General features: G+C 39.1%; 1 protein-coding gene across 1 annotated transcript; it reads right to left on the reverse strand.

The window, feature by feature from the left end:
• Nucleotides 1-1,313: 1,313 nt before the first annotated feature.
• On the reverse strand, nucleotides 1,314-11,824 carry LOC127414813 (myosin heavy chain, fast skeletal muscle-like). The gene is made up of 39 exons (XM_051653139.1): nucleotides 11,621-11,824; nucleotides 11,345-11,488; nucleotides 11,103-11,259; nucleotides 10,950-10,977; nucleotides 10,738-10,852; nucleotides 10,559-10,651; nucleotides 10,397-10,460; nucleotides 10,210-10,308; nucleotides 9,355-9,458; nucleotides 9,073-9,211; nucleotides 8,859-8,977; nucleotides 8,617-8,766; nucleotides 8,359-8,529; nucleotides 7,962-8,268; nucleotides 7,679-7,749; nucleotides 7,508-7,595; nucleotides 7,299-7,416; nucleotides 7,064-7,187; nucleotides 6,836-6,972; nucleotides 6,490-6,745; nucleotides 6,117-6,359; nucleotides 5,856-6,032; nucleotides 5,602-5,747; nucleotides 5,412-5,502; nucleotides 4,925-5,314; nucleotides 4,713-4,839; nucleotides 4,477-4,595; nucleotides 4,177-4,373; nucleotides 3,919-4,102; nucleotides 3,662-3,827; nucleotides 3,444-3,568; nucleotides 3,029-3,337; nucleotides 2,702-2,905; nucleotides 2,484-2,609; nucleotides 2,169-2,339; nucleotides 1,969-2,073; nucleotides 1,785-1,880; nucleotides 1,561-1,692; nucleotides 1,314-1,417 (listed from the first exon to the last, which is right to left on the reverse strand). Exons 1-39 carry the CDS (start codon nucleotides 11,822-11,824, stop codon nucleotides 1,400-1,402), a joined length of 5,814 nt encoding a protein of 1,937 aa, XP_051509099.1. The 3' UTR covers nucleotides 1,314-1,399.
• Nucleotides 11,825-13,441: the final 1,617 nt, after the last annotated feature.

Below are 13,441 nucleotides of genomic sequence, written 5' to 3' on the forward strand. Positions count from 1 at the left end.
ATTCTGTTGGTCTGTTTCTCTGCCCCACATATCCCCTATCAGATTTGTTTGTGGAAAACCTGTCCTTTGTTGTGTATGTGTTTGGTTTTACTGTTTGTTTGTTTTTTGTTTTTTCATCTTGCCCACCCATGGAAAGTTTTGTGTCCAGCCCTGTTGGCTGTAGTTTGGGCTTTGTCTGTATTTTCTGTGCCAGGATTTGTGTTTGGTTATTGGTATTGTTTGATTATTGTAATCATTTTGTTCCACGGCTGTCTATAAGTTGGTTCTGTCAGACAGAATGACTTGATAACTTCTATATTAATTTTGTTATGGTCACTTCCAGCAGGGTAACATGCCATGTTACAAAGCTCAGATCATCTCCAGCTGCTTCCACAAACCTGACAGTGTGGTCTGTAAACTCCAATAGCCTCCTCAGTCACCAGATCTCAATCTAATAGATCATCTCTTGGATCCAGGGACAATTCAAAGATTTCTGGCCTTGCCCACACAAACTGATTTTGCTACATTTACACCATCCATACTGGAATGGGGCTCTCCTACACCCAAAGCGAAGATTATTGAAAATGTTCTCCATAACCACATACTTTGGAAAACAATGACATTTGAAAATTGAAAATGAATTTTTCAAACAAAAACAGATTAGTGTTGACTTGGACTCAGTCTTAAGGGCTCAGGACCTTATCAGACTAAAGAAGCTTTTGTCCAGAGGTGTTTTTTTTTGTTACAAGTGTGAGAATTTAGGGTTCTAAACTCACTCAAATTTATTCAAATAGCAACTTATTGTCAGTAGATGGGTATCAGTATACTAGATAAATGGCTGAGGATGAGCAATAGAAAATTGGAATGCAAGTCTGAACACTTTGTACTAAGGCAATGGCTAATGCTGCCCTAAAAATATACAGTTCCACTCGAGGTAAATATGACATGTGTGCCAGGGTCTGCCATTAAAATAGGGTAGAATAATGCTTCATTTAGTGAATGTTGTTTATTATTTACTGGTATGAGAAGTATTCAGTGAAATATCTTAAACATGCTCACTGCAGCCACTGTTTTCAATAATCTTGAAGATAAATCACATAATCTCAGTTTATGCAAAAACTCCAAAATAGGGACTAGAATAATATATGGGTGGAACAGCATTTTCACTGCATGAATTTACAGTTAATAAATCTGAAGAAACTGTGAGGCTATTGTGTCAATATGGACCCTACTGAATCTATTCCAGAGAATTGATGCCGTTCTGGAGACAAAGTTATATCTATTTAAAGGAGTTATATATGGTGAACAAAAGGAATGGAGGACATGATAAAAATTGCATTTTTTTTAATAGATACATATAGGAAGACTCAGTACAAGTTAGTCATATTATATGCTTGCTTGCAGGTGTGGTGTCTCATCTTTATTCTTCGTCTTTACTCTTAAAAATGGATTAGAAAAACTTATATTAGGTTTGGTATAAAAATTATTCAGAATTTCATATATAAACTACAGCTTTTCAGATTGCAGCTTGCTGAATTTTCAGTTTTTTATAAATTTACATTAACAACTATGGTTTGATACCTTTCCAGCATCACGACTCTTGGCTCTCAGCTTGTTGACCTGGGACTCAGCGATGTCAGCACGCTCCTGAGCCTCCTCCATCTCATGCTGCACCTTCCTGTACCTGGACAGGTGAGTGTTGGCCTGTTCCTCCTGTGATGGTTACACAAGATATCCAGCTCATTACATTGGATAGTTTGGGACATGATGCATGTCAAGCTTAAGATACTTGATAATAGACTCACAGCTTCCTCCGCCTGGCGCTTATAGGCCTTCACTTTCAGCTGCAGCTTGTCTACCAGATCCTGCAGTCTAGTCACATTCTTCTTGTCTTCTTCAGTCTTTGAGTGTCAATAATAGGAATTGTCTTGGTTAAACTCTGTTTGTTATTATATAAGGTGGTATATTTCAAATTCCTGTGAGTTTTACCTGGTAGGTGAGCTCCTTCACTCTCCTCTCATATTTGCGCACTCCTTTTACAGCATCAGCACCACGCCTCTGTTCAGCTTCAACTTCAGACTCCAACTCGCGCACCTTCAGTAAAGTGTTTGTTGTAATACAAGGAATCTCTACCATGTTCAGGACAACTAAGGATCAATTGTGCTAAGCTCTTGAGTACTCAAACCTACCCTGGACTCCAGTTTCTGGAGCTGTTTCTTGCCACCTTTCATAGCCAGACTCTCAGCCTCATCCAGACGGTGCTGCAGATCTTTGACTGTAACCTCCAGGTTCTTCTTCATCCTTTCCAGGTGAGCACTGGTGTCTTGCTCCTTCTTCAGCTCCTCAGCCATCATGGCAGCCTGAAATAAAAAACACAAACTTCACCAGGCTTTATTTACGAGTTTTCTGATGGCTCCATATGGCAGCACATTGTAGCTAAACACAAGTCAAAGAACTGTAAACCAAAAATATATATATATATAAATAAGAGATTAAAGACTCACATCAGTTATGGCTTTTTTGGCCTTCTCCTCTGCATTTCTGGCCTCTTGGACTGCATCATCTACCTCGCCTTGAACCTGAACCAGATCAGCCTCAAGCTTCTTCTTGGTGTTAATGAGACTTGTATTCTGTGGAACAGAAGCAGATTTCATTCAGTGATGCTTTTATCTGTCTTGTAAGTGCACTTTTTCCAGATTGGTATAGTAATAATTTTTCATACTTGAGAGTGCAGCAGTCCAACACGCTCACTGGCATCAACCAGCTCCTGCTCTGCCACTTTGCGGCCTCTCTCTGTTTGCTCCAGTGCAGCTCTCAGCTCCTCAATCTCCGCTTGCATCAGATTATTTCTGCGCTCCACCATGGCAACCTGCTCCTTCATGTCCTCCTGTCCTCTGACAGCTTCATCAAGGTGCAGTTGGGCATCCTGTGACAAGTTTGGGAAGTCAATAATATTTTTAATTAGGCTTTGGTTAGTTCAAATTAGGTGGGTTAGGATTTCAGACATAAAAAAATAATTCATAATGACATTTAGCAGAAAGAATAATACCTTGAGCTGGCCTTGGATGTTCCTGAGCTGCTTCTGGGCCTCAGCAGCCTGGCGGTTGGCATGACTCAGCTGAATCTCCATCTCATTAAGATCTCCCTCCATCTTCTTCTTGACTCTAAGGGCATCATTTCTGCTCCTGACCTCAGAGTCCAGAGTGCTCTGCATTGAATCAATCACTCTTTGGCTGTTTCTCTTTATCTGTTCCATCTCCTCATCTTTCTCAGCCAGCTTCCTGTCAATCTCACTCTTGACCTGGTTCAGTTCCAGCTGGACACGAAGAATCTTAGACTCTTCATGCTCCAATGTGCCCTACAAAGGAAATAGAAATGTAACAATTCAGACAACTTATCTGATTTGGTAATATTAATGAAAACAATAATATCAGAGTTTTAGTATTGTTAAAAAAGAAATGCACCTCAGCTTCTTCAAGTGCAGTCTGGATCTCAGCTTTCTCTGACTCCACTGTCTTTTTGGATTTCTCTAACTCATGAATGCTCTTTCCAGTCTCTCCAAGCTGCTCCGTTAGGTCAGAAATCTCCTCTAGAGGATTTAAAGAACAGAATGTTAAAATGAGCTGTTTTATGTATCTTCTTCAAATCCTTGATACACAAATACTGTACATGTGGCATTTACGTTGCAAATTCTTGTTCTCCCTCTTCAGGGTCTCCAACTGGTCAAGAGCTTCCTCATAGGAGTTCTTCATCTTGAAAAGCTCAGTGCTAAGGGAACGAGCTTCTTTCTGAGCACCTTCCAGTTCAGCCTGGCTTTCTTCATATTTCTGTTTCCACTCTGCCAGGACCTGTGAATGAAAGAAATATAGTCATCATAAAATGGATCATTAGTCCATGAACCAAAGTTTAGATTTGTAGATGATTCCATATCTTACTTGCCTTATCAAAGTTTCTCTGCTTTTTGTCAAGGTTGGCTGCCAATGAATTTGCCCTCTCCACATCAATCATGAGGTCCTCTACTTCACCCTGCAGTCTCTGTTTGGTCTTTTCCAGAGAGGCACACTTGGAGTTCACAGCCTCAATGGATTCTTCAGCTTCCTGAAGACGCTGGGCCAACTTTTTCCTGAGGAAATATGTACAAAATGATATCTTAGTCTTTTAAATCTGGGCTGCTCAACACTATTTTGATTTACTTACTTGGCTTCCTCAAGCTCTTCAGTACGTTGGATAGCATCAGTTTCATATTTGGTTCTCCACTGAGCTACCTCACTGTTGGCTTTAGACATTCCACGCTGCAGTTCAGCTTTGGCCTCCTGTTCCTCCTCAAACTGCTCTCTGAGCAAATCACAATCATGGCGGGCAGACTGGACCGCATGGGCCAGGGCGTTCTTGGCCTGCAAGGATGCATATTTAGAAATTTTAGAACAGTTTGAAATCTTTTGCAGTGGTTTACATGACAAAAAAAAAAAAATCTAAATTAATTTTGTGTAAAAATACCTTGACTTCCTCCTCAATATGCCTCTTAAGCTCCTCAATCTGCTGTGTATAGGCCTGTTTTCCTCTAGTTAATTGTGAAACAAGTGCTTCCTTCTCTTCCAGTTGGCGGCTAAATTCACCTTAGAAACAGGTTAAGAATATCTATGTAAGCATGAAATATCATGAAAAGCAAATGTTTTATTCAAACAATATATTTGATTTTTTTAAGGTCTTTAGCTAATTGTCCTGTGTTATACCATTCTCAGTCTGAAGTCTTGCTCGTTGTGCATTGATGTCATTCAGTTGGCGAATATTTTCATCACTCTTGGCCTTGATTTCACTCAGTTGATCTTCAAGAGTTCGACACATCTTCTCTAAATTAGTCTAATAAGATACAAACATTAAATACATGTGTCTTTTAAAGGTGCATTATTGTTTAATGACCCTCTAGTGACATTGATGTGGTTACCTTTGATTTAGCCACAGCCTCCATGTTGCTTGATAAGTCATCAATTTCCATCTTGTATTCACTCTTCTCCTTTTCCAGCTTCTGCTTGACACGCTGGAGGTTGTCGATCTGTTCTCCCAGCTCAGCCACGCTGTCTGCCTGCTTCTTCCGGAGAGCTGCTGCTGTAGCTTCATGCTGCAAGGTGGACTCTTCAAGATCACGACGCAACTTCTGGAATTCAGCTTCACGTTTCTTATTCATCTCAATCTGGGCAGCGGTTGCTCCACCAGCTTCCTCAAGCCTCTCACTGATCTCTTCAAGTTCCCTGGAGAGATCAGCTCTCTGCTTCTCTACTTTAGCACGAGCAGCTCGCTCAGCCTCAATTTCTTCTTCCAGCTCCTCAATACGAGCCTAATTAAAGAAAAATTTTAATTACCATGGTAAACTGGTAACATGGCTTTAACTAGCAGTATACCTACTTCACAGTTGAACATAAAATCTCAATTACCTGAAGTTCTTTGATCTTCTTCTGAAGCTGTGCTCCCAAAGACTGTTCATCTTCAGTCTTGCTTAGAAGCTGACTTATCTCAAAGTCCTTCCTGTTTTAAAAAATGAGTGTTTCATTAAATCTGCTATTTAAATACCTGGCACAGGTGTTTTGGCACAATGATTCTTGCAAACATCTAACTTCCACTCACTTTTTGATCTTTTCCTCTGATTGCTGTTTGTCATTCTCCAGGTCCATTATGGACTCCTGTGACAGTTTCAGATCACCCTCAAGTTTCCTCTTTGCTCTCTCAAGGTCCATACGGAGCTTCTTCTCTTGCTCCAGTGAGCCCTCAAGCTATTGTCATAGAAACCAGTGCATTCAAATGTGGTATACAACAACAAAACAATGTTATATTCATCTTCTCATTGGTTTATAGCATTATTCTCATGCCAAGCATCTTACATCATCCACTTGCTGCTCAAGCTTTGTCTTAGCTTTAGTCAGAGTGTTGACTTTGTCTTCCTCTGCCTGAAGGTCATCAAGAGTCTGCTGGTGTGACTCTTGGAGGGCTTTCTTCTCTTTGGTCAGCTTGGCAATGCTCTCATCCTGAGAGGCCATCTCCTCAGTCAGGTTTTTCACCTAAATGAAAATGTTGTTCAGTGCTTTCATTCACAAGAGCCTGACCAATAAGCAGAGTGTAGAATATGTGATTCAAATGTGAACCTTATTTTCAGTTGCATGTTTCTCCTTCTCCACTTTTGCCAAGGTGAGCTCCAAGTCATCAATATCTTTCTTCAGCTCAGAGCATTCATCTTCCAGTTTCCTCTTCTTTGCAGTCAGTTCAGCATTGATTTCCTCTTCATCCTCCAGTCTCTCGGTTGTCTCTTTGAGTTTGGCCTCAAGCTGGATCTTGCTTTTAATGAGACCTTCACATCTCTCCTCAGCATCAGAGAGATTTTCAGATTCCTGTTTATTGAGATTAACAAGTTTAATATCTTGATTTTTGATCTAGCTGATACTATGCATTATGCAGGCACATTTAATTATATGCCTGTGAGGTCCATATGTACTCTACAATAAAAACTGAAATACCTACAGCTGCTACTTGCAGCTGAAGGTCATTTTTCTCCTGTAGGAGTGACACCATTTTCTCCTCAAGCTCCTTCTTCTTGGCCAATGCCTTTGCTAAATCTTCTTTCATTTTCTCATAATTCTCCTTCATGGCTGCCATTTCTTTCTCAGTCTCTGCACTCTTCAAAAGAGGCTTGATCTTGAAGTACAGCTTCATCCATGGCCAGTGTTTCACATTCATAAATGAGCGAATGTTGTATTGAATGCTATAAATTGATTCTCTGCATAAAATATAATTAACAAACAGTCATTATTCCTCTGGTTCTAATCAGTAATATTTAAAAAAAATATATTTTATAAGTAAATTATACCTTCTCTCCATCATTTTGACAAACTCTCTCCTCATGAGGTATCCACGGCACAAAGCCTGAGTCATGGTAACCAGCGATGCCAGTTTCTCATCTCTCATCTCCTCAAGGGTACCCAGCAGACCAGCTTTGAAAAACACCTATACGAATAATTGAATGACAACAGGAGTATAACAATGAAGAAACTGTCCTATATGAAGATTTGAACTTAGTTTTTGATGTGTAGCTCACCTTAGTGTGCCCAAACTTGTACTGGGTGTGGTCAACATCAATTGAGCCCAACAGTTTCTCTGAAGCCTTTTTGTTGTCAATAAACTGTCCCTCAGGGATGACACTAGCATTTAATACTTTGTATCTAGAAGATATTTGGGAGGAATTTATGTTTTGTTTTGAAATGTTAAAAACAACCTAGAGTTTTTTCCTCTTGAGAAGAAGTGTAGTTAGTACTATATGCAATGATGTTTACCTCTGCTTGAAGTCACCATAGAGGATTCTGCTGGGGAAACCCTTTCTGCAAATTCTGATACCCTCTAGCACACCATTACACCTGAGCTGGTGGATGACCAGGTAGTTCTCCATGAGACCTGAAATTTAGTTGTTTTTAAGGATTTAAAATCTATTTAAAATAAATAAATAAATCTTTGGGGCATTGAACACTTCAGGTATCAAATTTACCTGGAGTCTTGGACTCATTAGGAATCAAACAGCGCACAAAGTGAGGGTGAGTGCTCCTCAGGTTAGTCATCAGCTTGCCCAAGTTCTCCTGTGGAAATGTTTCAATAATTTTTTTATTCATAGTTGTAATTAAATATAATGAAACTGACATGATACAGATAATTTCTATACCCTAAACAGTGCAGACACAGTCTGGAAGGAACCACCCTTCTTCTTGCCTCCCTTCTTTCCACCTCCTGCCTCTGTTTAATGCCAAAGAGAAAAGTTGTTTTTGTTATTTTTCTAATGTACATTAATCCATGTAAAAGTTATTAGTAAGACAAAATACAAACTCTTTAGTCATTGTCTGTCTTGTGTAGCTCTGTAATTTTCAGCAGATTCTGAAATTTGCTGAATATTAGGCATGTCTTTGTCTTGAGTTTAGAACAAACTCAAGAATTTCCAATGGTCTTACCTTCAGCAGATCCATGAGCGGCATACAGGAAGGCCAGCACTTTGAGTGATGATTTCTGGTACAGTTGCACAACTGAATCATTCAGTGGGTCCTTGTTCTTGTCCAACCAGCCCCCAATGTTGTAGTCAACAGTGCCAGCGTAGTGCACCAGAGAGAAGTGGGCCTCTGCCTTGCCTTTGGCAGGCTTTGGCTTTTGGAAGGCTGCAGTTTTGCCGAGATGCTGATCATGTAGCTTATTTTTGAAGCTTGTGTCTGTGGCCTTGGGGAACATGCACTCCTCTTCAAGGATGGAGAAGATGCCCATTGGCTGTATAAGGGACATTGACACTCAAGTACAACTGCACATTTCATTTTGTGAATACTCTGAAAAGTTGTTTCTGAAAGCCCATTATCTTACCTTCTCAATAAGCTCAATGCAGGCAGCCAAGTCCATACCAAAGTCAATGAACTCCCACTCAATGCCTTCTTTCTTGTACTCCTCTTGCTCCAGCACAAACATGTGGTGGTTGAAAAACTGTTGCAGTTTCTCATTTGTGAAGTTGATGCAGAGCTGCTCCAAGCTGTTGAACTGATATTTTAACAGAGGCAAGTTATTACTATCAACTGTTGCCTTTAAATCTTGATTCTTAGAGAGACATTAGTAACTTATGCTCACATCGAAGATCTCAAATCCAGCAATGTCCAGCACACCAATGAAGAACTGTCTTGGCTGCTTTGTGTCCAACATCTCATTGATACGGACAACCATCCACAAGAACATTTTCTCATAGACAGACTTGCAGAGAGCTGAGACAGCATTGTTTACCTGAGAAATTCAAATGTTAAAATTGTTATTTGTGTTCTCCAGAAGAATATCTCAGAGAAACTTTTCATATATTTATGTAGGTAAGACTTCACCTGTGGAACTGTCTGGCCTTTGGTAACAAACTCATTTCCGACTTTAACTCTTGGGTAGCACAAAGCTTTCAGCATGTCAGCAGAGTTCAGGCCCATGAGGTAAGCAATTTTATCAGCCACTGAGGAAAACAGTTTTCCAGTCAGTTTTCAAACACTGAAATTAAGGTTTGCATGGTAATATATGGAGTGTCTCTGTGCTTAATGTACATCTTACCCTCAGTGCCGTCAGGTTCAGCCTGCTCCTCTCTCTGCTTCTGTTTGAACTTCATGTTGCCATGATGCATCACAGCACCTGTCAGCTTGTAGATGCTAATCTTCTCATCAGCACTGAAGCCCAGAATGTCAATAGCAGTCTGTATTATACAGAGAAAATTATAGAGAATTGAGAGGCATTTGATATGCCTGTGATGTCATGTCACACAATATTCTGTTTTTCTTTATTTGTGCTCATATAATGAATAGATTCTGGGAAGAAGAAGAATTATTTTTTGCATACATCTGTAGCAATGAACTCCTCCACATCATTGATACTCTTGACAGTGATTTCACCCATGCTGATCATTGGATAGTCGTATGGATTGGTGGTGATGAGCAGGGCCTCTGTAAAAAGTTGATGCATAGTTTGTTAAAGACCCCATGAAATAAAAATGAATGTTTTGCTGCTTTTAGTCCATATCTGTGAGCTTTAAGGTCATCTGTATCGTAGTGTGCTTCTAACGTTGACAACATTTGTTTTCAGAACATATAAGCATTTCAAATATGCAGTCTCTCTCTTCTGGCTAAAAAGACTCACAAACATCCACGAAGGTTCAGAAACCTTGTCCAATAAAATGCTTTCTAGAATGAGAACACACCCTCCCTCTACATCTGTTCATCACACATGGCTGTTTCTAACCCACGTGAATGATGCCTTTGCAGGGCACTTCGAAGGGAGTACAATCCATGCTGTAGGGTCGTTCCAAACAGAATTTCCAATAATATCACATAAAAAGTGAGTTCTAAATGACCGTTATCACTTTTCAGCCATCTGAAGCTTTCACAGTGGAGAGTAATTGTCTTTGAAGGGAATAGGACAAAGGGATGATCAGTTCTGATTGGAATGCGCTTGTGGGAGTTAGACCCAGTGAAAGTGTGTAGAGTTTATTTTTAATGCATCTGTATTGATATCGCTTCTCGGTTTCTGTACCAGTTTCACTGGTGTGGTAAACGGGGGGAATGTGTTTGTGTGGTCTGCGGTTTAAACTAAAGCCTATTTGCTGTTTTTAAAAAGGGCATTTAACAAGGACTTTAACAATGTTCCAAAACATAAAAATTGTGTTTTATTAAACACAAATTACTGTAGATTTCTTACCGAGCAGTTCTGGCTTGTGTCCAGTCATGAGCTGGTAGAAGATATGGTAACTCCTCTCAGCAGACAGCTGGAAAGTTACTCTTGACTTTTCCAGCAGATCTTTGACAACAGAACTTTGACTTTAAATGACTCATCCACGTTAGCACAAAAATAAAGCACATGTCTGTCTTGAAACAACACAACTCACAAGTTTCAATATCAGCTGAAGCCAGTTTTCCAGTGGTGCCAAAGTGAATCCTGATGAATTTACCCTAAGAAAGTTTTGAAGACATTAACCACAGTGTTGAACAACCAGCTTTGAAAAGTCAACTGAAAGTTTATAATGTTTCATCTAATTGGAGCAACTCACAAAACGGGAGGAGTTGTCATTCCTCACAGTCTTGGCATTACCATAAGCCTCCAGCAGGGGGTTGGCTGCAACAATTTGGTCCTCCAGTGATCCCTAGATATAATTGTAGAATTATGTTTAGATAAAGCACAATAACATTCTATAATCAATACATTTGTTTCAAAGAGGTGTTTACAAACCTGCATTTTTCCAGGGACAGGTTCTGCCTTTTTGCCTCCAGACATTGCACCAACAGTTGCAAAATATTGAATGACACGTTTTGTGTTCACAGTCTTTCCTGCACCAGATTCTCCACTGGAGGTTCACACAAGACTTTCATTAGTCACATAAACCTCCATGGATTTTTAATTGAAAGGCTCTCTCTTACATCAAAAGAAGAATATTTACTTACGTAATCAGAACAGACTGGTTCTCACGATCTGAAATAAAGTGAGTCAAAGGCATTCAGATTTCCAACATATATAATGGAAGTTTCTTTTTATTCATCATGTGTCACTTGTACAACAAATCCTCATTTGTTAGCACATTTCTGGAATCCACTTACCAGTGAGCATGAACTGATAGGCATTGTCAGAGATAGAGAAGATGTGAGGTGGGGCTTCAATCCTCTTTTTGCCTCTGTATCCAGCCACAACAACTGAATCGTACACTGGAAGCCACTTGTAGGGATTGACAGTGACGCAGAACAAGCCAGAGTAGGTCTGAAACAGAAATAGATTGTCCAGTTTCACACTTCAGCAATCCCCTTTAACATCTTATGAAAAAAAGTTATTCACGTAGATGTACATAGATCATCCATGCTGCGTAACGCTCTTTGAGGTTAAACAGCACAGCAGGCTCATTGAGGTGGGTCATCATGGCCATGTCCTCAATTTTGTCAAACTTGGGAGGATTCATGGGGAAGATTTCATCTTCTTTCACCGTGACAGTCTGAAAAACAGTTATGAAGATGAATTAGACATTTTGTACTCGCATCTCAAAATATTTTAACTTGAACATTCAAATACTCAACCACAATAACATATGAAGTGGTTACTCGTTATTCATTTATTGTTCACTTACTTTCCCACCAACTAGAGTTTTGACAGTGGCTTTGCCACCTTCTCTGCTAACAAGAGTACCTTTCAGGTACATCTCATCAGCATCTACCACAAAGAAAGCTGTTTTGGCATCAAACGGGGTGTTCTGAGCCTCAATCCTCTCTCTTTCTGGCTTCCGGAGGAAAATGGCCGCCGGGCCAAAACACTCCATTTCACCGTCACCCATGATGACCTTTCACTGTGGAGCACAATTAACACCAAAATGCTGTTATACTGTACACCTACTTAAAATTGTAAATTTTTATCCCTATGTTTGTTCACTCTTTAACTTTCCATTTTTACATATTTACTGCCTCGTGCTTACGGTGACTTTTTCTTAATGCATATTTTATATTAATTATTTTGTTCTGATATGAAAAGTTTTCATTAATAAAATGGTACTGTCAACATCAGTTAAATAAGACTATGCAAAAAGTTTTGAGAAATGTAACTTTCATCATTAGCACTTCACCTTGTATGATGCCCAGAGAGAAAAACAGCAGCCGATGATGAAAAGATTCTGTGAAAGCAAGCCATTCAGAGTTGTAAAATAGTAGGTTATTTAAAAATATTTATAATTTCAGACAAAGGTTTAGACAATAATTAATACATTTAAAAGACATTTTTTTTTAAAAGGTCCAAAGAAATGTTACTTAGAGCTGCTAAACAATGTCGTATCTCCCCCACCTTTTTGCTGGATCAGTGTGAGTCTTAGGGGTCAGGGGTTGCCATTTATATAGTTTCATTACGCACACTCAGCAGAGCTGTCCAGCTGGATTTGGTCATGCAGTATTACTTGGTGTGATGTTTCTCTGCACCCGTGGAAAATAGCAAGATACTCTCATTCACTGAATTTGTGGTTCCCTGCATAATATAAGGAATATAAATATTCTGGTTTATTTCAACTATACACACTTTTTTTCCATACACAATTCCATAGTGTTGAAATGTTTGACATAAAAGGAATAACCTACTGCTAATAGATATAGATAACCCAAACTTTTGGATGAAATAAATATGCAGTATAGCATAGGAAATTGTAAGTATGTTGTAATTTTCTTTTAAATATTTTTACTTTATGAGAAAAGTTCGCCTGTTTGAGAAATTTATTTTGATACCACTCGTGTCCTATTTCAAAGTAGTGTCCTTAAAATGAATGGAACTTGGCATGAAAAAGAACCTCCTGGAGAAGCAGTCAAGTGTCACTGGTATTTGCCATGCACTGACAATTTCCAAGATCCAATTTCCCATCTTTTGCCAACAGGAGATAAAGTTAAAATCCTAATAACCTAAAAGATTTATTACCAGAGCTGACCATGAACAGCTCATCCTTGCGAGAGTGAAAAATAATATCGCTGGTATAATAAACTGGTTTAATGACTATCAAAGTTAAAAACAGCACATTCTTATATGGAAAAATCACAAATATAACACAGCAAAGGCTGCCATTATGCCATTTAGGTCATAAAACCTAATCTTAAAAAAAATATTAAACTTAAAATATGAAAGGGGGCCCAAAAAATGTCATTGATGGTTTGTCTGAAATAGTATTGATAAAACCCCTACATCTGGTCAAAGCATATGGTCCCAAATATAAAGCTGTTGGTAGTGAGGTACCTTAACTTAATTGTCCTGTCATTTCTGTGAATCTAATATTTACAGAGTAAAGCTGTGAAATACCATCCTTATGTAATTATAATATTGAGTTTAAGTACAAGGGTCATTGACAAATAAGGTTGTCCGAGGTGATAAAAGTGAGAAAAGACTTTCTTTTAAAAATGTAGTTTAAAACATCTGTGTAAAG

The sequence above is a fragment of the Myxocyprinus asiaticus genome, chromosome 24, assembly GCF_019703515.2.
Source record: "Myxocyprinus asiaticus isolate MX2 ecotype Aquarium Trade chromosome 24, UBuf_Myxa_2, whole genome shotgun sequence".
NCBI classification, from domain to species: domain Eukaryota; kingdom Metazoa; phylum Chordata; class Actinopteri; order Cypriniformes; family Catostomidae; genus Myxocyprinus; species Myxocyprinus asiaticus.